Source organism: Mycteria americana, chromosome 5 (assembly GCF_035582795.1).
Source record: "Mycteria americana isolate JAX WOST 10 ecotype Jacksonville Zoo and Gardens chromosome 5, USCA_MyAme_1.0, whole genome shotgun sequence".
NCBI lineage: Eukaryota > Metazoa > Chordata > Aves > Ciconiiformes > Ciconiidae > Mycteria > Mycteria americana.
In genome coordinates this window covers 1,693,931-1,720,318 of record NC_134369.1, presented here as the reverse complement: position 1 = coordinate 1,720,318, position 26,388 = coordinate 1,693,931, and the positions used below count along the sequence as shown (strand labels likewise).

Here is a 26,388-nt window from a genome sequence, read left to right as displayed (position 1 = left end):
GTGGAATTAATGAAAGCAAGTAATTTCTGGAACTAAGGAGACCTCAAATGTGTGAGCCTGGACTCGGATATTATCAGAAGGCTGTCAGATTTGAGGAGGAGCAAAAAGGCTCATATCAAATCCTAAATAACTCAAAACAGCTTGTGTACATTTCCTTTTTCTTCCTACCTTTTTTCTTTTAGGGAAGACCCAGTAGGTCAAACAGTGACTGATGGAGATGTAGGAGAGAATACCAGAAGAGAATGAATTCTAGCATCCCTTCAGCAACATTGCAGGGCAGGAGCTTGCTGGGACTGCCACTGTGATTTAGACTAAACAGTGTAAATCAGGACTCTGCTTCTGTTTCAAAAATCTGACATACCCTCACTAGTTCACATTGGTGAAGGAGCTGGTTAGCTGGAGTCCGGAGTGCTCATGTATAGGAAAGACTCACAGCTGGGGAAAGGGCCAGATTTTGGGGGTTGTGGACTTACCTTTCGGTCTGACCTCAATTTCTTGTTTTGTTTTTTATTTTCAGGGGAGAGGAACAAAACACTATGGCCTGATTGTGGTTGGTCATTCCCTAGGGGCTGGCACAGCTGCCATCCTGTCCTTCCTCTTGCGTCCGCAGTACCCATCGGTGAAGTGCTTTGCCTATTCTCCCCCAGGTGGGCTGCTGAGGTAGGTGTTGGGGCAGGAATACCAGTGAGAGAGAGGGGGTGTATAGTTGTAGCTGGATCAGATCCTGTTTGTGATGCTCTGAGGAGCAGTAAAAGACAAATCTCTGCCCTGACAAGCATGCAGAAAAATAGAGAGGCAGTTTATAAGAGCCGAGGGTTGTTGGCAGCCTTTGCTCTGCGTTGTAGTTTGGAGCTTAGGTTATGATGGCAGGTGGCCACTCTCCCAAATATTCTGGTTTATGACTTAGTTGTCTGTGGCTATGGCTCTAATTTCACCCTGACTAGTGGAAAATGCAAGCTGAGTAGACAGGGTGCAATTTCCTTACTCTCTGCACAGTGCCAGTGTGTCCTCTCCCCATCTTCTGTGAATAGATGTACAATAAGGGAGATATTTGACCGAATGTAGATGTCTGCATCAGTTGATCTAGTTGTTTGGACTCCTTTTGCAGCTGACAAAGAAATTGGCACTTCTGGGGTGTGATTTCTGTCATTCTAAAGTGGGTGCCTAAAATAGGTCAGAGGGATTGTGCATCTTGGGTGCCTGTTTCTCTCCCTCGGCTATAGGGGGAGTCTAGGGTAGTTGCCTCAGATCTCTGAAGAGAGGTATGGTGAAATCCTCCCACTGTAAATTGGAACAGATCTGCTGGTCATGTTATTTGCATGGCAGCCAAACAAAAACATCCTACTTGATTGCTGTGAAGTGAGATAAGGTTCTTCTAGTTGTGACAGACATCACGGGGGCACTTGAAGGCAGCTATGGATTATCAGAAGCTTCTTGTGGTAGTTACTACATCACGTTCCAGGAGCAGCCAAGGGTTTTAAACCATCCTGCTAATGAATCTGGGTACTGGCATGCCTTGTTATGATAGTAATCCCTGGTCTTCTGCAGCTATAAAGGAGTTGCGCTGTAGAATGTTTCATGAGAGTTTTATAGCTTTCTGCTCGGAGCTTCCACTCCTGAGATCCTTTGATAGCTCGGGCCAAGCTGTGCTGCGTCACCTCAACTGTTTCAGAGTTTGAGGAGGTGCCTCTGACTGCCACACTTTTGTTGCACTGTGTATCATGCCCAGGACCATCTCTAGGTCAATGATGCAGCCTCTGCCTGTGGTAACTGGTTCAGAAGAAGGTCTCTAGGAAAGCAGCTGATTGCAGAACCAGCTCATAGAGTGGAAGCCTTAATTCCCTCTTATCTCGGTACTTGGATTACTGCAGAAAGTGGCCATCTTAGTTCTACAGTGTCTTTGTGAAGTAGTCTCAGGAGCATGGAATATCTTCTTCCTTTCTGCTGTCCTGGCCATTCCGAAACTATTGGAAAATGACTACGAGGCATTGAGTTAGAGTACTTAATTTTGCAAGTATATTCAGAGCCGTATGCAGAGTAATCTTGGGGCACGGGAAGAGTTGCTTGGGGCACGGGATGTGAATATCAGGCTTTTCTTTATCAGAGTGCAAGTCCCAAAAGCCTTTGAGCAGCTTGGGTTGTGGTTTTTATGACCCTGGTACACTGTTCAGTAACCTCTCTCACACCAGTAGCAAATTGGGAATGAAGTGCAGTTTGCTGCTAGTGAAACACTGTTTGCTGCTTCTTGGTCCTGTTTCTCTTCCAGTGAGGATGCCATGGAGTATTCAAAAGAGTTTGTGACTGCAGTCGTGCTTGGCAAAGATCTAGTGCCCAGGCAAGTTGAGAAGTGTCTGAATTTCTTGATGAGTATCTGCTGTTCTATACCAAAGTCACCTGTTTCCTATCAGAAACACCTAGATCATATCTGTCTCCAGTTTCCTCATTTACCTGTCCTTGTACGCTTCTTGCTTGTCTTCCTAGTTACCTGTATTGCTGCATCTTTTACCTGGACGCCTATATTGGTGTTTCACACACCTTTTTATAGGCGTATCCCTCCCCATCTCTCAGCTGCCTATATGAAAGAAAAGGATGAATATCCTGTCTGTGTAATTATACTCATTGTGGTATCTGACATGTCGATGCCATCTTCCTGGTTGCCTGTGTTATCTCAGACCTCTTTACACTCTACCCTGAACTAGATGTGCCGTCATCTCATTTTGTACCGTTTGTCCCTGAATACCTATTCCATATCATCTCACATCTCTGAACCACCTCCCTCATTTCTTGCGTCTTGGCCTTTCTCACCTCTCAACATCTCCTGGGACATGTTCTGCTGAACAGGGCGTTGGACTAGGAGTCAGACAACCTGGGTTTTACTTTTGCTTCTGCCCTGTTGTGTGGCCTCAGATAAATGGTGACATATCTGCCTGTACAATATAAGGCATGTAGAATTCAGTGGAGGGAAAGTACTAAATGGTATTGAATATGCCTTTTGGTAACCTGTATGACAAAATCTTGTCCATCCTGTAATCTGTTTAGTGGTGTCATATACCTCTGTGCCACCTTTCTAATTTATCTGTTCTGTGTCATCCTATACTTGTTTCTTGCTCACTTGTTTCTGTGATTGCATCATCTCCCTCCTTATCTGTTCATTGACTTCTCTCATATCTGTGTCCACTGATCTGATTCTGCTATTACATTTCCTACTTGTTTACTGTCACAATGGTTTCCTGTGGCCTCTTAACCCTGGTTACTGGTCCTGGGTGATGCCACAACCCACCTGAAATGATCTGCATTATGGTGTTATTGTATTCTCGTAGTGTCTTTTGTAGCATAGTTTCTTGTTCTTCTGTGCTGTGTGTCCCTACCGTCCTGTTACCTGCCTGCTGTTCCCTGCCCAGCTGTTGTAAACACATCTTCCTCTTTTCCAGAATTGGTCTCTCTCAGCTGGAGGGATTTCGCCGGCAGCTTTTGGATGTTCTTCAAAGAAGTAACAAACCAAAGGTAAGAGTAAAGATTAACAGATGCCTGAAGGTGAGTCTCTGAGCAGTGATGGTAAACTTCTAGTGTCACATAGCAATACTGCAGACTTCACCTGCCCTCCAGGTCTCCTCAGGTCCAGTGTGACTACTATTTAGGTAACCAGAGGAGCGATGGCAAGAGCTGGAAGGCAGCTAGAGCGGTCAGGGCAAAGGGCTGCACTCTGTTTGCAGGCTGTGTGATGATTCTGGCTCACGTGCTGTAAGTTCGCCATCACAGGTCTAAAATAACTGAGCAGGAAATTTTCTCATCTGAGCCTGTTTTGAAGTCTGTGTTCCAACTGTAGCTTTTCTTGGCCAGTAACAAATGGTAACAGGCTAGGAAGTACAACAGTTGTCTGCTTATAGACACTGCTGCGTGCTGTCTGGGTGGTGCTGTTCTAGGATAAGCGGTCTGTTAATGTTTTGGAGGTAGGAAATGTGGAAAGTTGTTCCTCCCCAGGCTTCTTTACCATACACTGAGATGGAAAAACATAAGACATTAAGATTTTTAGTGGTAAAATATTGCAGAAATGCCCTGTAGAGGGAGAAAACTGAGCTTACATTTATTTTTCTAGTTAGCATTCTATGGGTTTTGTGTTTTGGCTTATGGGTTTTTTGGTGAATTTTTGTTCTTTTAGGATTTCTTTCAGTGCATAAAGAAAGGCCTAAACAGAATTTTTGTCTGTTTATGTTGTATAGTCTTTTGCTTATTTTTGTACATTAAAAATTCAGATTCCATCTACCTTGTTTATCCTGGAAGATATTAGGTTACCAATTGGTGGACAAGTTGATGCTTGCTCTAGATCCTTAACTCTACAAAAATGTCCAGCAAAAAAAAGGAAAGATGAGATGTTGCCACTTCTAAGGTTAAAATTGGGAAAGGAAGAAACCGCTTTTCTGGGCAGGGTTATCTCTGTCTCTAGGTCCATTTAAGCAATCGGAGCACAAGACCCATTTTTCTCTTTTCTGGTGTTAGGTATTCAGTTTAAACCTACCAATAGTGCCTTGTGAGATGACTCTGCTTTTCTTTGATGTTCTTCTCTTCTCAATATTCTCCCTCTTTTCTCTTGTATTGAACAGTGGCGAATCATTGTGGGTGCTACGAAATGCATACCCAAGTCGGAGCTCCCTGAAGAGACGGAAGAAAATTCGGTAACGAGTAATCGCCTCTGGACCCATCCCAGTGACCTGACTATTGCCCTGTCTGCAAGCACACCACTTTACCCACCTGGCCGCATCATCCATGTGGTGCACAATCATCCTGCAGAGCAGTGCTGGTGAGTATGCACAGAGCTGTGAAGCCAGCCCACGGGTGGGGGTGAAAATTTTCTTTTGGAAAAGATTCCCCAAGACAGGAACCCATCTATGAAGGAGGTGACTTTTTTTTTTTCCTCACTGTCTCATGGTGACAGTGATTCTGTCTGTGCTGTCAGAATAAAAAGATAGTCATGTCACCGTTAGCTACTGCAGAGTTTTGAAGCGATGGCAGTAGCACGTGTATTTTAATATCTTCTCCCTCTGTTTTTCCTCCTGTTGCTTTTTCTGTCTCTGCAACCTGCTGCTTCTTTCTTTTGCATGCCAAAATATTGGCCTGCTCTTTCATCCCCTGCTCCCCGTTTCCCCCTCTGTTTGGATCCTAACTCCTCTTCCAGTTGCTGCGAGCAAGAGGATCCCACTTACTTTGCTATCTGGGGTGACAATAAGGCGTTTAATGAAGTGATCATCTCACCGGCGATGTTGCACGAACACCTCCCATATGTGGTCATGGAAGGGCTCAACAAGGTAACGCAGAGAATTAGAATCGAGGGGCAGTTAGGTGCCCTAATAAAACCAAGTGCCTTGTCACGGGCCTTTATGTACACAGGACAGGTAGTCCTTGCCCAGGAGTGCTGGCTGTTTAAATGCACAAGACCATTTACTTTGGAGGGGAGGAGGAAAGAAGACTGTGCTCTGCGCTGGTCATGCACAGGCTGTTAGAGTTGAATGTAATGAGGTCTGGAAATAGAATGTAGATCTCCATCCCAATACCCAGAGTCCCTGACTAGGTCCTCTTTCCAAATTTAATGTCATAATAACGTGAGGTTGGGTGCTGTTTGGTTGCTTCTCAGAAGCTGCCCATTACAGACTACAGTTCAGGTGAAATCCAAGCTGCGACAGAAGTCCTCCACGCTGCAGCCCCTCTGTTAGTCTGAGGGGCGATTCAGCTTATGTGTGATGGTTGTAGAATGGGTCTCTGCCGCTAAGCTACAGTTCCTAGCCACGCAGTTCTACCCTGGAGATTTAGCCAAGTCTCCTCTGCCCTGCTGGTCTGAAGGCTGCTCCTACCAGCATCCTGCCAGTCACCTCCCCAGCACTGAATTCCCAGCAGGGCATTCCGACCGGATAGAGCATGTCAGAATTCATTGATATAATCCTTTATCTCAAGACCTTGCCCTGTGCTTGTGGAAGGCATTGGTAAGAAACAAAGGCAAATCCAGCAGTTTGAAAGTCTTGAGCTGAGAACAGCAAAGCTGCCATCTCCAGTAAAACACTACTGTTCCTCTGCTTGCCTTGATTAGGTCTTGGAGAATTACAACAAGGGGAAAACAGCTTTACTTTCTGCAGCCAAAGTGATGGTGAGTCCTACAGAAGTGGATCTCACCCCAGAGTTGATCTTCCAGAGTCAGCCCTTGCCTAGTGGACCCTCAGTGCAGATCGGAACTGGAGCCGTAACAGCGGACAGAAGGAACAGCAGTACTAAGTGAGGATACATCTTTGATTTCTTTGAAGAATTGTTGGCTTTAGGTGTGGGTCCTCTTTCTCTTGGGGCACTGTGATCAGTGTTTGCGGAAAGGATACATCCAAGGGCTGCCTTTGTGGGACACTTCCTTAGCTTCAGTATGTCTTGTGTCATGTTGCGGGGCGGGGAACTCCTTTGTGTTGCTCAAGAATCTGTGAGTGCGGCAAGGTCGGGAGAACTACAAGTTGAGGGTATGGAAGAACCTTCCTTTTCTCCTTATCCAGACAAATGGGGTTTTCCCTGAAACCGTAAAGGCAAAGCTTGCGGTCTTGCAGCCAAATTTCTGTTTTCCTGTGTGATTTATGTGCCCAAAGATAGCCTATATGGTGATTCTCAAAAGCTGAGAAGCAGTGAAAGCCATAAGCTTACCAGAAGATAGACATTTAAAGCTACTTTATGATGTGACTCGTGTAATATTGTAAACAGGACAATCTGGGAACATGGTTACAGGTGAGGGGAGAGCGGTTGGTGTCCTGTGTCTGAAGGAAGACACAGGATATGCAGACACAGAAGAGCAGGAAGCTCAGTCCAGTGGGAAGCAGGCGAGGGGAAAAGGCATGTTCTGAGTGCTGAAGGGGTTGTTTTCTGAAAGCTGGACCATCGCTGAGCACTGACATCAGTAGTCTGGCAAAGGCCGAAAGGTGGAGGAACATCGAGAAGGTATACAAAGGAGTGGTCTGGAGAAGAGCTCGTTCTTTGTGGTGTATGTGAACAGCTTTCCTCCAGGAACAAATGGCAGAGAGACTCCTTGGAGATTTTCAGATAACCTTTGAGAGGCATTGCAGGACCACAGACTTGCAAGAAGCAAAGAAAGGAGATATAAAAATGTGGGCAAAGACTTATTTCAAAGTTGGAACACGACTTCCATCACAGAATTGCATTTTATAGGGCAAATTTGCAGACAAAACAGGGAAGACGAGAGAAGGAAGATGGTTTATAGTCAAAGACAGAAAATGGGAGTTGTGAGTGGAAACCGAAGACAGCATTGTGGGTGGGAGAGGATTATTTCTTTGCAAGGGAAGCACTTCTATGGAGACTTCAGGTAGAGAGACCCAACAAGAAGCTCTGTGTGTGGGGGAGGAGGCAGGGTGAGATGGTCTGTGCTGAGTGATGGACAGCTGAGTATCCTTGAGATAACATGAGTGAGATCTAAATTTAGAAGAAAGATAAGACAGCAAATAATATGAAAATTGTAAGGTTCTTGTCACAGAAAGAGTGAATGGTCAGAGACAGTGAAGGAGAGCTTAGAAACAGAACCGCAGCTGTGATGAAACAGCAGGAACAGGGATCGGCCCACGTTTGTGAAGGCTACAGTAAGACTGAGAAGATGAACTAGGTCAAGCAGCAGAGAGAGGAGCGGTGGTTTCTGTGCTGTAGCCAGAGCAGACCCAAGGAGCTGCTTCCCTTTGAGGTGAGTGAAAGCAGAGGGGGAATTCTGAGATGTGAAAGGGAAATGAATGGGGGAGAGGGCGGAGAGGCTTCAGGGAGGTGCTAGAGTGGAAACAGTTGTAGGTTGGTTGTGTTTAATTCAAAGCTAGAGCCAGCTTACTGTGTCAGACTCCCTCTTTTGGGGTTCTTGAAACCTGTTCTCAGATCACTATTACTCTATTGAAGTTACAAAGGGATCAAATATTGGCCTAACTTATAAGCCTTTCCTTATACATCATGTCCTTTTGGCAGGTGCAGCAGTCCTCTCCCAAGCTCAGGCTCTTTTCCCAGATATTTCTTAAGTTCTTGTCTTTAGCTGCAGCCGAAGTGACAGTCCTAATCCCAGGCTTTGTGTGTGCCTGGTGTGGGGAGCTCCTTCCCTGCGTCTTTGACATGGTGTCTTTCTGGAGGAGCCTGCCTGATTCTTTAAAGTCTTAGTGTGACTGCAGTCTTTCTAAAGTTCTTTACTTGTCTTAAGCTGAGTAGCTGAGTAAAAAATTGCTTTTTTTACCTATTTTGAAGTCTGCTGCCTGAAATGGTAGCTGAATTGGTCATGGGCAATGCTCTTAACAGCCTCCTGGCATTTCTGGTAGGAAGGTAGGGATTGCCAGCATGGAGAAGTAGGGGAAGGCATGACACTGGGAGTGGTTCAGAGTGTGAGAAGAAAGACAAAATAGTAGGTTAACTGTAGGCAAGTCCTTTAACCTCTCTTGCCTCAATCCTCTCTAATACAGAGGTGCTGGGTGAGAGAAGGGCTTGTCTGCACATGTGGAGACTGCACCATGGTTTTGGGTGCTTCAGTTAGAAGCTCTGCATGTTTCACTGGCAGCAGAACCATGGTCCGAAGTGAAAACGGTGCTTGAGAGGGAAGGCATTTAGCCAGGAGAAAAGGGAGAAGGGCAAGAACTTGAGTTTGCAGAAGGAAGAAACTGTACCTAATATTTTCAGCTGGGAGGACGGAGAGAGAAGAGTTTTCTTGCAGTTGTGGATGGCTCTGGTTAGAGCAACGCCATGTGCCCTCAGTGTGTATGAGGAACTCTGTGCCCAAGACTTGGTTCCTTTGGCTGTTCTGGCAGCTTGCGGTTCTGTGGAGCAATGTAGCCTCATGTTGTCCGTTTCTCATTGCAGGAGCAAGTCCCATTCTGAAATTAGCTTGGAGGGGTTTTATGAGACAAAGCCACTTTCTCCTGTGCAGAAAGACCCTGTGGAGCTGCTTCTCCTGGATACAAAGGAACGTCTGTCTGTGGAGCTGCAGGACCGTCGTGCCCCTCTTGCGACCATGGAGAGCCTCTCGGACAATGAATCCATCTACAGCTTTGATTCAAGGCGCTCCTCTGGTTTCCGGAGCATCCGGGGCTCCCCCAGCCTCCATGCTGTCATGGAGAAGGATGAGACGCACTGCTTTTATATAGACCCTGTTATCCCTGAGGAGAACCCCTCCCTCAGCTCGCGGACAGAGCTGCTGGCTGCTGATAGCCTCTCCAAGCACTCCCAGGAGACTCAGCCCCCTGACAATGCGCTCAACAGTGGTGGCACGACCCCCCAGCGACGCTGCAGCGAGGAGGGGGCCAGCAGTGAGGGGGACCGCGTTTCCTTAGCCCCTCGCGAGGAGCTGTCCCTCCAGAACGGACGGCTCACTGATGTTCCCAGTCCCCAAGTGCTGGAGTTTGCCGAGTTCATAGACAGCCTCTTTAATTTGGATAGCAAAAGCAGCTCCTTCCAGGACATCTACTGCATGATGGTGTCAGACAGCTCCAGTGACTTTGCAGAGATGCCCAAGTCTGTCAGTGATCAGGAGATCCTGTTGAGGGCACAATATGAACCCAACCTAGTCCCAAAGCCCCCGAGGTTGTTTGCAGGCTCAACAGATCCTTCGTCGGGCATCTCTGTCTCACCCTCTTTCCCCCTTAGTTCATCCGGAGAACTCATGGACATCACTCCCACAGGCGTGAGCAGCCAGGAGTGCCTGGCCACTGATAAAATCCGGACTTCCACCCCCTCTGGGCATGTAACCAGCCCTGCCAAGCAGGACGACCTCATGATTTCGGCCCTCTAGTGCAGGGTAAAGGGGTGCGGCTCTGAGAGCTGATCCCGTAGGCTGAGTGCTGGGATAATACTTGGAGTAGGTGGTCATCGGGCAGTTCGGATCGGAGGAGACAGCTGGAAACATTCCTTCTGGGGTGACACAGTGGTCGTACACTGGTGTCTGGAGGATGGATTGTGCTCGAGTCCCATGCTTGCAGCTGGGAGAAGAAGCATTGCCTCACGAGGCCTGCTACACTAAGAGGGTCTGAGTCACTAAAGGTAGATGCAAGTTCCCTACCTCAGCCTGTCTCATTTCATTTAAGAGGCAGATTCCTTGCCCCAGGGCACCTGCTGAGTTTGGGAGTGAGATACCCTGCTTCAGGGAATCCTCTGGGGTGAAGGGGTGGATTCTCTGAAGCTCGAGGATTGGATAGACAGAAGCAAGGGGGCCAGGCCAGATCCCCCCCTTGGTACCGTGTCAGTGGTTTTGGAAATGAGCGGATTGAGACTTTGGGCCCTATTGCACTACCATGTCGGATCTGGCCCAAGATCCAATTCGTCACACTTCCATGGGGATTGCTTTTGTAGGACACTCTCCTGTTTTAAAGCCATTGGGGCTGTATTCTCCCCAAATGCAGTCTCCCCTCCCCTGGCCAGGCGCAGCAAGAATGGGGCTGGCACTGTGTTTTCTCTCCCCCGGGTACTTCTGTGTTCAGTGACCACCAGGCTGCTTCTGAGAGGGAAGGACACTGTTCTGAAGAGCCAAAGCCCTCTGCCATGTCCCTCCTTTGCCAGAAAGAGTTCTCCTGGATGTCACCATCATCACTTCTCAGTTCCCTGGACCACTCTGAGCTGGCGACATTCCTGCAGGACTGACAGGATTCTCATCTCAGAGCTGCATGGATGGATCAACTTAAAAATTTAACAGGCTTCTCGACACCCAGCGTTATTTGCCAGGCCCCTGCGGAGCCTGGGAGCCTCTCCTGGACTCCGCTGGGTCCTCACACCACCCATATACAGTAATCACAGATCAGTGCCAGCCTCTGTCATTGGGAGTTCAGGGAAAAGATGAACTTTTACGAAGTATTGAAATCTCTTGTATGTTTACAGAGCTGCTAAGCTTTTTGGAAGGTATTTATTAAGCAAACAGGGAGGCTTTCCCTAAGCAAAAAGCATGTTCATTCTCTCCTTCCTGTGGTGTTCCCTCCGGGGACTGAGGGGAGAGAGGATGGGCTGGTATGATTGCAAGTCCCCCGCTTTAAAGTGGATCGGTCTGGGGGAAGCTGCGTGCATCCCTTGCCCACCCTCCCTCGTCCACCTCCCCACTGCACAGCACCACTTGCAAAGCTTGACCAAGGAGCTAGTAAAACTACCTGAGCACTGCTGTGCAGAGCCTCAGTGCCCGGAGGAGCCTGCTGTAGACCTGTCTAGGCAGGGACTTTCCAATGATGGAAGCAGGAGAGAAACTACCTATCTAGAAAGTTAAACATACTGTGACCTGTAGAAGGCCTTCAATTGACAAAACGCCTGCATATCAAAGCTCAGCGGAGTCACCAGTCTCACTGGAACTCTGTCCTCCCTCACTGGAAAAGAAACTCGTATTTTAACTTCCTTATAATCACAGAGATGTTATTGCCCTCCTTTCCCCTCCTTAACTGTGGTATTTCCATTGTGGGAAGATGCTGTGCTTCCCAGGAGCTTAGCTCGTGACAAATCCCTCGGCTCCTGTTATCCCTAGCCTCTAGCTGTGTTCACTGAGTAGTTTCTGAAAGGCCCAGGCATGGGTCAGGGCTGTGCTGTCCTGGGTGCCACACAAACGGAGCACGAGTGGCATCAAATGCCATCAAGTCAGAATGGGAGCACTTTATAGCCAGTGTACGTTGATGTAAATGACTTTAGGTGCACAGAAGTGAACTGGACTTTGTGTCCGCGTCCTGATCTCCCACTCAACAATTTAGTGTGGGATACCGTGTCCCCTGCTCCTTACAAATTACAGGGCCTTCAGAAGTGCAGGGACTTTGTTAAATGGGCAGTAAAATATTGTCCCTGTGGTTTAGGTTCCAAAGGTGACCTTTTCTATACTGTCTTGAATTGGAGGGAAGAAGCCCCTCTGAATTCAAAGTAATTTGTAAAAGAAAAATGCTTTCATTCTGAGCAACAAGAAGTTACTTTTTTCTTTGTAGGTCCTTCAGAAAAGAGCAGCGTTGTTCCCCTTGCTGAGAGCTTGTATGGTTCAGGAGCTCATATAGAACAGCTTTGTAAGTGCCATCAGATCATCCACTATTGCAGACCACAGGGTAAGGCTGAATTGCTGCGCACACCCAAGAAACACTAAAAAGGTGGTGTCCAGGAGTACGCACAATAAACTGGGTAGTTTGGAGGGGGAAAGGGGAGCTGATGTGTAGGGAGGCTGAGGCTAGCAGGCTAGCTCACCTCCTGATGCAGACTGCTGACACACGTTGATAGAGTGGGGAAAAGGAGTTCATTTCTGCCTTTAATCGTCAGCAGAAGATGGGTAGTAATAACACTTAGCACTTAGGCAGAGCTTTATATCTGCAAAGCACTTTACAAACACTAATGAAAGAATCATCTCTGTCCCTGGCAGTGAGGTATTAGGAGAAGGCTGTCTCAGACTAGGTGGAACTACTGGTGCCCTACCCGAGGATGGTGGGGAGATGACTCAAGGTGAGGAAGGTGGATTACCTCCCTCTTAAGAAAAAATTGTTGTTTCGGTAGTGACCTGATGATGTTTAATGGGTCGCAATATTGCACTAGAAAGTCACTTCACCTGGATGTACCTCTGCTATGTCCTGGAATATGCGATTGCTGTGCGTGACTGTTTCCTTCTCTGTGCCATTGGAACTGTGTCCCGGGGGAATGGGGTTACCTTGCCCTGACCAGCTGTAGCAGGAAACAGCCTGGCATGCTGCGGTTTTTTGCTTTGTGCTCTGTGACTATTAGGCTTCTTCTGAAAAGCCTGGAAATACCTAATGCTTGTGAGCTGGGCTTGCCATAGATCAAGGCAGTAAAGGTGCAAAAGAGCCCTTTTAGTTAAGGTTCTTATTGCATCGCATTATGGGTAATTCCTGTTTTCCGTTGTTCTCTCTTGACTGACAGATCTGTTCCCAGTCCTCACGAAGTAAATCCACGCTCTTTGCATTATTTCTGCTTTAAATGTCTCTGTGTCTTGATTCTCCTCACTCCTTTGCTATAAGAGCATTTGGACAGGCTGATCTCCTATTTCATCCTGGAAGAGCATATTTGGAAAGTTAAAATAAATGCTAAGCCTGTAGCTACCTCCTTCATTTGTACTGCACACTACTGCCTGCTTTCTCTGCCCTCGCTCCACTCTGATGTGCAGCTGTCTTTGGAAACATGAAGCGTCTTCAGATTTCTTAATCTCTTGGCTTCTGGTTCCTACTCTTGAGCTTTGTGCCTTCTAATCTTTATATGTTCCCTTGATCCTTCAATGGGATGTTCCACCCCACGCTGAGGCAGTGCTGGAAGTGCAGTTCATAGTGCCTGACACCCTAGACCCCAGCTAAGCTGCCAACAGTTCACCCAGTTCAATGGCACATCCTTAAAATCCTCTCTAAGAGCTTTTCGGCAGAGGAGTGGAGCTGAGGCCACGCAGCTCCTGGAGAGCGGATAGTGGGCTTTGTGCACCTTAAAATTAAAGCACAGTAAGTGAAACCCTCCACACCAATGCAGCTTTGCCAAAGAGTCTAGCTGGGTTCTCTGCCCTTTCCACGATCCCCTGGTGCAGCAGATTTCAGCTGAATCTGTAACGGGCACTTGCTCTTGCATGCTTGTTCGTGATATTCTCAGCAAACTGTAGTGGAATGTAATCCTGAAGCCTTGGAGCGTTCAGGGGCAACATGGGAGGCCCTTAACTAGGTGCGTGTTGAACTCCAACAGTTTAGGAACGGCCTCTGACCCTGCTGCGATTGCACTCACAAGGTGTGAAGGGTTTGGTGCTGCTGTCCATTTTTTGCACCTATAAGCTGCACTCTGACCCTTTTAGGTGTATCCAAGGTGGAATAAAATAATCCTATTGATAATATCCCAGTGAGTTTTGATTGTCGAGCCCTTAGCACGTAATGTTGGCTGGCTATGGTTTTGGAGGCTCTTCTGCATCAACAATAATTGCTTTTATTGTTGCTTTAATTGCAGCAGTGCCAAGAACATAGGGAGGATCCTGCTGTGCTGAGTAGGTACAAGTGCTGAAGAGAAAGCAAGCCCTTCTCCAATACTTACCAGTATCCCCTCTCCTTCTCCTTCCCCTCTCCAAATGGAAAGCTGCCCTTTCCATTTGGAACATGCATTTTCTCCTAAAACTGCCACCCTCTAACCTTCCCTCTTTTTCTTTGCTCCCTATTCCTGTCACCTAACCAGGAGCTAACTTATCTCTCTCTTGATTGCTCTGTCTCGGGATGATGGTGTCTTAGTCCACATCCTTGATAGCACCACTTAAGCATGGGAAAGCTATTCCCCGTGGTCTCATGATGACCCGGAGCAGTTGAATGGATTTCTGTCTTGATTCACTTGAGAGAGCTGCCGCCCTCTGTGACAGACAAGGCTATCTAGAAAGGTCAAAGCACTGTCAACACTGAGAGGTTCTCTAGCTATCTCTAGCTTTTGCTTACCTGGTCTGCGGTCAGTATTTTCAGTGTTCATAGTTTCTGCAGCTTTTTAAGAACTTTATTCAAAGTGAACAGGAGTTGTATGAGGTATTTTGCTCTCTACAGTGGACTGAGATGGCAAAGCTGATTGCATTTGCTTATCTACTCTCACAGTGACTCCCATTTCTACACTTGTAGGACATTGTTGCTTAGATTGCAATAATAGCTGCAGGATTTAGGTGGGAAGTAGGTGTTGTTGTCAATGAACAAGGGCATGTAAGAAGAAGGAAAAGCACTAAGCACGGGGATGCAGGATCACTGTGTGCTCCTTGTTGCCGCTTCTGCTGTGTGAGTCTGACTTGTTGCTGTGTCCTGTCTCTATCAAAAGAAACAGAACAGGGCTGATCTGTGTCAAGTGCAGCAAACTAGATGAGTATGGCATTACTTTTTCAAATATCTCCAAATAAGGTTCCCCTCTGCTCAGTTGCACTGCTTGTAATCTGGGCCTAATTAAGAGGGGGTTTAAAACCTTCCCTTAAGATATTAAGTGATTTTGTTTCTTTATGAGTTGTCTTTTTGATTTTTTTTCACTGCTCCAGATTAATGTGGGCCCCAGTCTTAATGCTCTCTCTAGAAAGCTTTTCCATGTTCCTGGTTACTGCTGCTTCCTACTTTTAAATTCATTTTAATCCTTCCCGTATTCTGCTTTTAGATGGGGCAATGAGATCCGTACCTGTTTGAGAGCATCCTCTTGATTTGTAAAATGGCCTCTTCTAATATATTCTTTATGCACTTAGATGTTTTCTCAGCTTTTTTATCTGCCTGCAGGCAAAGACCAATGTTTTCATTGAATCACCCACACAGATACCCAGTTTAATTTACAGCTTGGGGCATATGAATAATCAGAATTATCCCTTGTAGTGGTGATTAGTTGGGGTTAATCATTGCCGAAATGCATGTGTTGGTGTGTTTAGAGTTTGTCTTGTGTGGCTATATCCCTAAAGGGAAGACTGGGAGAAGGAGCATCAGTTCTAGCTAGCTCAAAATATACGTGCTTTGTCGTTTGCCATTTGTATTGGCACCTTGATACCTGCCCCTTTCCTAGGATAGCTGTTAGATCTTTCTCGTAGCAAAACAGGATACATATTATCTATGCAAACTGTACTTGGATTTCTTTACACGTTTTACAATATCAACAAATAGGTTTCTAGATGTAGTGAAATTTGGAGGGTCTTAAAGTTTCGCTGCTGAGCTACAAGCTCCTCCTTGTTTCTGCTGGTGAGTGGATGCCATGTGCACATGTAAGTGCTGCGTATACTCATCAATGCAGCCCGCATCTAAATCCCAGCAGAACAATGATGCTGGAGGGCATTCTAGCCTACCCTGTTGCATTTCCATCATCGACAGAAGCCCTTCTGTGTTTGGCTTGGGAATCGGCTGGGCTGGAGCTCTGCTTGATGCTGGGTTTGCTTTGTGCTTATGCCTACCCACCGCTGGGATATTCTCTTCCCTTGGCAGTAGGAGGACATTCTGGCTTTGCAGCAAGGGTAGCAGTAGCATTTGATTTCCATTTTTCAAGGTGTGGTGGTTGCAACTACTGCCTGCAGAGCATGTTAAGCCACGCAGGTCAGTAATTTGCTGATAAAGTGGTTTATAAGTCTTTAAATGTAATACAGAAATACTGGCAGACATTTAAAATAACTTCTAGCCCTCAACAAACCTCGCAGCTTTGCTTTTTTGCTTAAAAGCTCCTTTAGCTTTCTTCTGATCTGTAGCATTATATTTGTTCCTTTCTGCTCAGACAACTGCAGACTGAGATGGCTTTTGCTGGCAATCCTTCCATGCTGTCACTTGTTTGTCATCCCTTCTGTTGAAATTCACCCCGCTAAAGCTGGATTTTTGCTGAGAGCTGTTATTTAATTGTGCTGCTGCCAGCAGACTCTCACAGAGCTTCTCTGCACTTTAGGAAGTATATGGACAATCTCTGCGATACTCTTTCTAGTTGGAAAAGCCTAGGGTGAGTAGATATTTGTTGGCTAAGTGCTCCCTCAGAGTTCTGTGGCAGCAAAAGTAACGACTTACAGGGAAGTAGAAGGGAAATGGGTCGAATATCTAATACACTGAACCTGAAAGTTCAGTGTAAAAACCAAGACTGTTTTAACACGCATGGTTGTTGTTTCTTAGCTGTGAAATGTCAGGCTCTTCCCTGCTTGAGGCATACCTGGTGCCTCTTTAGCCTGCCTGAGGAAAGGGAGGGTTGGAAATGCAGCAGCGGTTTTGCACAGACTGCTCTGATGCTCTGAATGAAGGAATATATTGCTCTGAAGCACTGGAAAGCACTGGCTTAATCAGGCTTGTTGCACGTTCTTCTCGGAGTCTGTGCAGTACTGAACTGCAGTGCTGGATTTATGGAAGAACTGCATCTCTTGAGCCAAAGCTCCCTCTCATGGCGCTCCTGCGTGGAGGAGGCGATGCTCTGTCGCAGAGTGCATCCTGCTGGAGGCAAACGTTGCCTGTTCTTGGCAGCTATGGGAAGAATGAGAAAAAGAAAGATTGCAGGTGGGAGATGGGACTTGGTCTGGGAGTTCCTTGCTCTCCAATCCGATGGTCATGCTGGTGTTACGGTCAAGTGTGAGAGGTGTGTGAAATAGAACTGTATCAGCATTCATTGGTGCCCTTCTCCCCCTTGCCAGCTCCTGAGCGGGCTGTGTGTCTGCTCTGTTCCCTTCAAGGGAGGAGCCACTGCCCCTTGCAGTGAGATCTGGCAGGTTAGAGGGCAGGGACAAGCCTGGGGGCCTGTGGTTTATTTGCTTCAGAGTTTTTAATATTCCAGTTCTGAGAGTCAGGGCCTTCACTGCCGAGATGAGTAGGTGTTAGATCTGTGGCGGATGGAGCCCGAAACGTAAACCCTATTAATTTGTAAACTGTGTCATTAAAGCAGAGAAATATTTTAGGAAGGAGATCCCTCGCTGTATCAGAATAGCCTGCTGTGTGGAGGGCAGCGTGTTCTGCAGAGCAGCAAGGCTCTTGGCTCTCTTGTGTGGCAGGAGCACTGCAAACTGCCAAACTTTTGCTGCGCTTCTTTCTTCCCCACCTCCTGACTGTATCTGCACCCAGCACTTCCCTGAGAGCTGTTACGCTCTGTGCGGGAGGGTGTTGCTAGCCTAAACTTAGGCTGCTTAAGGGCATGCACCCTGGAAATTTGAAACAATCGAGAGCGAGCAATTCCTTGCTTTGTTGTAGGGACTTGCAGGCCTAAAAAGCTTCAGCTGTCCAAGCACTTTGCTGTCTCTGTTACTGTTGTTTTCTTTTCTGCTTGTTTTCTTGAGCTCATACCTGTTGTGCCTTTGTTTTCCTTTGGCTTGAGGCCCGAGCCTCCTGCTTGGGACCAGCTTCCTTTCCTACTTCTGCGCATTATTTCTTCTCTGGGTGTATGAAAAGGAACGCGGTGTGGCCAAGGACTGGTTCAGAGTTGCCCTTGCTGCCAGGCCCTCCCTTTCTGCCTCAGCTAGGACTTGCTGGATTTCCCCACTGTCCCCTGCTGCCTCAGGTCGTATCCAAGTGCCAGTAGCAAAGCCTGACCTGAGGCAGGCTGTTTCCTTGAACCCACATCGCAGTTACTCTGCCAGCCCCCTCCGATCTCGAACCTCATCTTGTGCAAAGTGAGTGTGTTCTGTGCAGTAGGAAGGGAAGACTTCCTACCACTTCTTACCTTGGGTGTATGTGACCTCAGTCAGTGTTTAACAGGTCTGTTCATGAGTAAAACTTCCTCTCAGGTCTATTCATGAGTAAAACTTTCTACTCTTCAAGATCTGACTCTGTTTTTGCAAGAACTTATGCTGAAAGGTACTTAACATATTCTGAACTGTCTGCTGCAGTTTTGATTTACTGACATTTCTCTCGCTGGCTCTGGAACAGCCATTTTCCAAAGGTAAGCTCTCTAAAAAGAGAGTTGGGCATTTTTGCTGCTTTTGTTGCTGTGTTTGAGACCTCTGACATGTCATCCTGTGCTCTGTTTTTCATTCACTGAAGTTTTCTACCTGCCCAGCACGTCTGTATGATGAGGGGACCTCTATCTGGCTACTTACTTATTTCTGCAAAATCATTAAACGCAGAGCAGCACAGGAACAAGCCTTCATTTTGGTTTTTCTTGGGATTCCACTGCCCTGTTTTCCATCATGGGCTTTGTGCAGTTCTGATGGCTCAGAGTTGGAGGTACCTGGTGCACGTGGCAGTACCAGGAGGAGGGAGCAGCCCAACTCGGCGCGTGCATCGCTCGGCACTCAGGCTGGCTTGGTGGCACGTGCCTGTACGGTCTGTCCTGTCTTGATGCGCTACTTTGGGGATGTTGTGCGTGCAAAGCGATCGCATCACGGTGTGTTTGCTAGACCACTGCCACACACCTTTTTGGGTCTTAACTCCTTTATTAGTATGTCCACAGTGCTTGCTGATGGCCACTCTCTGGTGGCAAAGTGGCATCATCTGCAGCTACTGAGGCTACAGCTTCCCAGCTTTCCCTCCACAAATGCTGCAGCTGACTGAAGAGGTGATGTCCAGGGAATAGCCTCAAGCTCCTGTCCTAGTGATAAACTTAATTACTAATGTCAACACAGGGATTATTGGTGATGGGTTGCGCCTCCCTGCCTGCGTGCATGGGGCAGCAGGAGAGGAGTGCTCTGCCCTGTAAGACCCTTTCCTTTGGTTCAGCTGTCTGCTCCAGTGTCCTGCCATGGCAGCCACCAGTCTGGCCTGTCCTCCCTTATGGCTGTGAACGAGCAGAGACAGCAAGACCAGAGGAACTGGCAGAAACTATTTCCTTTCTCATCTTTTTGTGCGCTTTAGTGCCAGCTGTGTTGGGTGGAGCCCAGCTGGATGGTCTCCATGCGACAGGAGCTGTCTGCTGGTGGGGGGCTCCAGGCAGCAATGGCGTACAATAACTCCCTTGCCTCCCACTTCTCTCTCTGTCAGCGGACACCGAGGCCTCTATGGAAAAGCCCTTCTGCCTGTTTCTGTCACCTATCTCGCATCACGTGCTGGGGCAGCTCAGAGTAGGGTAGCTATGAATTAACTCTTTGACCCCAATTGCCTCTTTATAGCTAAAGCCTTTTGTGTTTATAGGAGAAACAGTCCTTCTAGGGAGCTCTGAGCTGCTCTGCCTGCCTCTTGCAGGGCTTAGAGCACTTGCATATGCAATCGGGGGGAGACAGCACAGGATCCTGTGTCCCCATGCTCAACCAAGAGGTCACTGCCCCTCCCGGGAATGCTGCCCTCTGAATCCCTGCTCCAAGCTGCCCCAGCATGAAGACTACAAGGAAACTAAAGCACTCCTCATGTGCCATTCTCATGTGACTTTTTGTACCTATGTATGAAAGATCCAAACTAATATTGCTGTAAAGAAAGATACAGATTAATATAGCATATTATATAAAGATATATGTATATAAAAGTTTCTGTATATTGTATGGCACTGTGTATAAAATGGATGTAGAAGCATGACTGGTGTATGTGACTGTTCCCAAGTCTGAGCTGGAGAATGACAGTTGTGATTTGCCTGAGGTTATGTCCTGAAGGATTGTGTGCGAGTTTGAGAGTTGGAAGAAACTGCACTGTGCTCTCTCATTGCAGAGGGATGAGGAATATGATGTTGGTGCATCGGCACACCTCTCTGGAAGGCTCTGGGGAACAATTTAGCTGCCACTGGGGCTGATCGTCACCTCGCTAGCTCTGTCTGTTCTGGATCTCAGCCTTTGATGGAGTGGGAAAAACGCTTTGGGGAACATCTCTGTCCCTCGAGATCAGCTTGACATTTCTACACCCTGCCTTTCTGTGCAGCACTTGCTAGCTCCAGCCTGGCCCTGTGCAGCCAAGGGTGGAAACTGCAGGAGACTCAGCTCTAGCAATCTCTCTTCTTCAGTGGAGAAGAGAGTTCAGGAAGAAACTTGATGCCTTGAGTTACCAAGTACTTGAATTCAACGTGCCATACAAAAAGAATTACATTAGTGCAAACAAAGGCAGTTTATTACAAGGGACTCTTTGGAAGGGTGTGAGAAAGTGGCAGGGAGAGAAGAGGAGGACTGAGTACAAGCAAGAATAGCGTAGAAATTTACCCCATGGAAAAATAGCAAGGTGCTGGGATCCTTCTGCAAGGGAGGTGAGTTCAAATTGGGGAGCAAGAGATTCACAGAAGCCTGGCAGTAAGTGCCCTGCAGAGCAGGGGACACATCTTTGTGTAGGTTTGTAAAGCAGGATCTCAATGCCTGGTGCTGTTTATGCTACAGATGAATAATGGCTATAGTAATTCATATTCTGGAAAGGGGAAAGCAGTAATTGTGGCTTACAGGGTCAGAGAGGAGGAGAATAAGGGGAGCCAGTGGAACAGCTTCAGGAGAGGAACAGGAGCTTTCTGACCAGCCATGAGAAATACAGGCAGGAAAAGGAATGCCTGGAAGAAAGTAATCCTATTAACGGCTGGATGGAATAGTTTTTATGGTTGTTCCTGAAGAGCCTAAGTACTATCAGGGAATTAAGAGCTCAAAGGTGGCTGAACTACTGAGTTCCTATAAAAATGCCTATAAAAAGTGCTGGTATGTGTAAGTGCCTGCCTGATGCTTTGGTTTTGTTTTGTGGTTTGTTTTTTTTCCCTACCCATAAGTATATCAGTCTCATAAAAGGATATTGCCTCTTCTGTAAACACTTCCTCTCGTGGGGAAAGAAAAACATAAAACTCTGGATACTACCCTTGTATAAACATAAAATAATCCATGCTTAAGAGTGACTGTTTTAATACAGTTACTAAGGAGAAAAATATATGAATGTGTACACAGCAGCCATTGTGGATGTAGCTTTAAAACCTGTTTTACTATTAACAAGCCTTAGCTATTGAATGTAGCTAGGGACGTAGTTGCTATTTCCAAGAAGACACTCTGGCTGTTGGTATGTTGGTGGCCGTAGGAGAAATTTCCAGCTTATTGAGAAAAGTAGTTTTCAACCTATTGGCTATAAAGCATCCAGAACTACACCAGAAAACAAATTTTCAAACAATTTGTAAGCCAGACTGATGCATTCCCAAGCAAGCAAAGAAAATGAGTGAAAACGAATGGAAATATATAAGTAGTTAAAGCTGTAACCTAATTGTTAATTACTTGTAAATGGAAACCAGCATTGCACAAACTAGTTCAGCAGCTTTTTCAAGGATGGTAGGTTGTACTTCAGTTAGAAAAGAGAGAGAAGAAAAGGTTAAGAAACAGTGATCTGAAGGTGATTGTACAGAAAGCATATTTTAAAAACTCATGCCATGAAAGGTTATTTAATTAGTCTGTACTTTTCAGAAGAGGTAACGGTCTGATTGGTCGCATTACACAAAACCTTATTTGACCAACTGATTTTTCTTGGGAACAGTGTTAAGCTTAAGGGAAATAAAAACAATTTATATATAGAAGGATTTCTAGCTGGGTCGTATCTCTAGCTCTCGGTGCTTTGATGCAGGTTAACTTAGTGCTTTCAATTAACAGTACAATAGAGAAAATAGGGGTGCTACTCGCCATTACAGAGTGATGCTTGCTTGTCTTAGGAGGCCAGATGAGTACGAAGAGATCAGGAGCCAGGTTAGTCTGCCTCAGTGCAAGGGAAAACTTGGAGAACTGCACAAGTGGAAGAGTGGCATGTAGCGGTATAGGAGAGGAAGAGCGTGGGTCAGAGCTCATCACAGGCCACAACAGCAGAGCTGGTGTGTATAGGAGGATGCAACTCGTGCAGCGGAGGCCCACGTAGCCTGCATGTATTGCTCCGAAACCATGCGTGTGAGAATATGTGGGCTCTTCTGACAGCATTTGAATTTCCCTGCCTTTTCAGCAATCTCTACATATGCCGCCATTCTTCCAGTAACAGAGCTTCCTTGAAAGGCAAGCCCAGCTTTTGTGGGTTGGTTTGTTCCTGTCAAAGTCAGCAGAGGGGCTCCATCAAACCTCGATTTCCTTGTCTGGAGATGCAGAGGCAGATGCGTGACGCTGCCCTTCCCACAGTTGGTGTGCCTGGTCCCTGGTGCCCAGTGTCGGTCGGCCGTGCTGCAGCAGAGGGTGCTGTGCCCGTGCTGGCAGCCCTGGCTGCCTTGGGCGCTTCCCCTGTGCAGGAGTTCCCAGTGCTCAGCTGAGCACCCCTGGGACTGAAATATTTTGCTCTCTGCTCACTCTCAGCGCTTGCCCTGCAGCAGGCCAGTGCAGGTCTGGGGAATAACAGTAATAGATGTGAGGGCCTGGTCTCCAGCAGGGTCTCGCTGCTGGAAGGCCTCAGATAAACTGTGAACTGGCACAAGCTCTGTGGGGTGCAGTAGGAGCTCCTTTCCAAACTGCCCAAAAAGTTTTGGACCAATCTTTTTTTTTTTTTTTTTTTTTTTTTGTGCAAATGCTCCCCCTCTGCCCTAGTTGTTCCGAATCCTGGCGGTGCTGGTTTGAGCCCTTGTGCTTCTGACTCTGCTGGTCTCCCATGATGGAGAGGTCTTCCAGAACGGGTGTCCCTTGCTGACGACTGTCCTTTATTTTTATTTTTTTTTTTTTAAAATCAATGGTGGTGTTCTCTCCATCTTGGGAACAAACCTCTTACAGTTAATGAATAACCAGTGGGAGATTTATCAGTGTAGTTCTCTTGCCAAGAGGAGATAACAGAATGAGCCCGCAGCGGTCTGCTTCTGCCTCCAGCAGTGTGGGAGCTACCTTGGGTGTGTACAGGGCGCTGGAGAAGGGCAAGATCGCATCCTCTGCTGCCTTACCCTGTCCGAGGGCTGACACCAAAGGAGGCTTGCAGTCAAAGCACGAGGACACTCGCAGTCAAAGCAGGCCACCACTGAGAGAGACGCTGAGGACAGATCTCCTTGGGCTGACCAAGCTCTGCCTGCCTGATCTGTGTGTATTGGCCCTTGTGGTGTGCATTGGTTCACTCGGAAGACCAAGGTGCTCGTGTGTGGAATGTGTTCTTGTATGAGTGTGTGCTCTTGCATTGGTGCTGCTGATGAGAGAGTACTGATCTGTGGGGGCTTCACTGAGGACATCTGTCTCAACTTTGATAGTCCATCATGTCCACGAAGACCTCTGTGCTATCACTTTGACATTTTTGTTCTCTGCTGTGTGACAGCAGTTGTTGGCCAGCAGAGCCAAGCTGGTCTCCTGCTGCAGCTGTGTGCTGATTTGAGACATCTTGCCCCAAAACTACTAGGGGGTATCTCTGCTTGGCTTTTCACTGTGTTTTGGATACAAACAGAGCACCTGGGAATGGAGGCTCTTCAATGAGCATTTTTTTTGCACCCTCCAGGCAGAGGAGGAGGCTCCCAGCAAGGCCGCCCGAAGTCCCAGTTTGCCTAGAAACTGGCAGGAGTTGCCTGAGTCATGAGTGAGAGGCAGCCCAAGCAAGCAGCGTTTTGTTTAGGTGGCTGCACAACTTCCATTATGAAACGCCTGCGTTCTGCACAGCTGGCAGGGGGCTCCCAGAATAACCACGCTTGCTGAGGAGGGGAAGAATTGCAGCAGTGTTTGAGGCAAGGAGATGCTATAGCACAAAGATGAAAGCTTTCGGGCAGCTTGGAGGGAGAGACCCACAGAGAGGAGGGGAGATGTGTGTGGGAGCTGGGGGGAGTTAACCGTACCGTGGTTTCACAGGATTGCATGCCGATTGCTGTGCTGGCTGCCTCAGAGAGAGCCATAGAGAAGGATACTTGCTGTGTAAGGCCAAAGGAGGATGGAGGGTAAGGAGAAAGGGTCTTCAAGGTGGGAATATTTGTGTAAGTGCAAAACCAAGGAAAGAAATCAACTGGCTGGACTTGTACAAGCCTTGGTTCTTCAGTTGGCCTGTATTTAGGCTTGCTCAATCCAGGTACATCGACACTGTTCAAAGGAGAATGAGTTGGGAACGTCAGAGAGCATGGAGAGTTGACTGCATCCACCAACCCTTCATCCAGCGTCGCCTTGGTGTGTGAGCAGGGAGGAGGCTCCGAAGCTGGGAAGCGCTGGCGGTCTGGCAAGGGGAAACAACAGGAGAAAACAAAGCCCCTCTGCCCGGTGGCGGGTGCCCTCCTGAGGCTGTGCGGAGAGGGGGTTTGCTTCCGTGTTCAGGCTGCCTCGGCGAGGCAGGCTGTTCCCAGGACGCAGGCAGAGCAATCTAGGATGTACCTTACACATCCATGATAACAGTATCAGTGATGTTGAAGCTAACGAGGCCGATGACCCCAGAGCAAATGACACTCTGCTTTGTACTGCACTAATGTTACCTCTCGCCAGTCTCTTTGCATTTCCCTCTGCCTTTCTGTGTCCTCAGACAGAGCCCAAGTACAAGAACAGGAGGAAAGCACCGAGTTCAACAAAGGGAAGTTTGGTAGAGCATAGTAGCAAGAAACAGAGCAGCGTTAAGGTTCTCATTCCTCACGTCCCCAGCTCAGCAGAGAGGTCTCAAATATCTCTCCATTTCTCCGTTTGAGCCATGCAGACCGTAGTGCTGCTCCTGCCCGAGACCATCAGGTGAGGTAAGAATAGGATGGAATAACTGGCATCCAAACCCCTTTCCGTAACCGCTTGCTAGCTAGCTCATTCCCTGGGCCACGCATCCACTGCCTGATCATGGCTCTTCTGTATGCCAGCTGTGGGATCTCACTGGCAGATACCACAGTATAGGTCAAAATCTGACCCTCATCTCACCTGCCTTCTACTGTTGAGACCGCAAAATAAACCACTTCTCGGCCATATCGATCAAAGAGATAATGTGTCAGCCTTTGGTTGCAAGCCTCAAGGTGCTGCATCCAATCTCAGTGAAATTTCCAAATAGATTTTCTCTATGCTATCATCCTTCCTCTCCCCATGCCACTACACTACACATTACCTGAAGGGTTTTCAGTCTCAAGATGTTGGCTAAAGGTGTTGGAGATCCTTATTTTCCCCACACAGGTTAAATTTAATGGTAAGCTAGGCTGCCCTATGTTAAAGGGTGGCACAGAGATACGTTCTCCATCAAATTCAGTGGGACCTGAACCGGACTCCATTATAAATTTGTTTCAGAACGAGGAAACACAGTTGAGGTAAGAGTCCTCACTGTGTGACATATGGCTGCCCAGACCGCGGTAAATATATGGTGCAGTCCTGGTGGCATGACCTGTTCATCCTGTGATGAGATGTGGAAGAGAACTTGGCTCTGTGTGGCACAGACCCTGACAAGATCTGGTGGAGGGGCTCTGCCAGGGTGCACAACCTTGGGCAGCGTTAGTTAGGAAGCAGCTTAGCTCCTCGCTGCGGTGTGACATTGGCATTCTGCTGGTGCTTTAGTCTTGTTTCTAGGTTTGATTTTTCAAAGGCACGAGGGGCAGTTAAGCACTTGGTTCCTACTTAAAACTGATGGTTGATTCCAAACTCCCATTGGTGCCTTTGGAAACTTCATCCTTATGTATGTGTGAAGAGAGAGAACATTTTAGAAGAAGTGATAAAAGTTGGAGAGCACTGTATAGAATAGCAGTGGCGTTTTGCAAAACAAGAAAGTAGGTGCTTTCTCTGGTGCTCTAGGAAAGAGGGATTCCTGGACTCTTCAGAGTACTAAATTCATTCTTCCTGCTCAGACAAATCAAGAAATATTGCACTTGGATTGCTGCAATGTTCTAGCTTTAAAATCTATAATTGTCTTTGCAGGTTTCTTTTGTTGGAACACAAGTTGAAGCTGTTGATAGCTATTAAGTGATAGCACGTGTTAGATCCCTACGAAAGGGATTGAGGACTAGAGTGCAGTTTATGTGGCTGATGGCATCTCAGAGGAGCAGCATGCTGTAGGGAATGCATCCTGCATGCTTTACAAGTTGGAAGTGTTTGCAGGGTCTTTCCTAAACACTGGCACTTGGCTTGCAGCCCTAGAAATTCAGCTCTGGGCTTTTATAAATTCTTTAACGATCTGATGAGCTCTTCCCATGCTTGTGTGAGGATTTTTCCAAAGTGCCTTGAACCAGTCAGAGAGCTTGTAAGACTTGCAAGCTCCCCAGCTCTGCCTGGCA

At 47.2% G+C, this 26,388-nt stretch overlaps 1 protein-coding gene across 1 annotated transcript in view; it reads left to right on the top strand.

Annotated features, from left to right (window-relative positions):
• DAGLA (diacylglycerol lipase alpha) overlaps nt 1-19,785 on the top strand; it is a 45,173-nt gene extending 25,388 nt beyond the window's left edge. Inside the window, exons 14-20 of the mRNA XM_075501908.1 lie at nt 518-660; nt 2,267-2,335; nt 3,432-3,504; nt 4,602-4,798; nt 5,174-5,303; nt 6,080-6,261; nt 8,857-19,785. Of these exons, the coding sequence (XP_075358023.1) occupies nt 518-660; nt 2,267-2,335; nt 3,432-3,504; nt 4,602-4,798; nt 5,174-5,303; nt 6,080-6,261; nt 8,857-9,784 (1,722 nt within the window). The 3' untranslated portion in view covers nt 9,785-19,785. The remainder of the gene's footprint in view (nt 1-517; nt 661-2,266; nt 2,336-3,431; nt 3,505-4,601; nt 4,799-5,173; nt 5,304-6,079; nt 6,262-8,856) is intronic.
• The last annotated feature ends 6,603 nt before the right edge of the window (nt 19,786-26,388 follow it).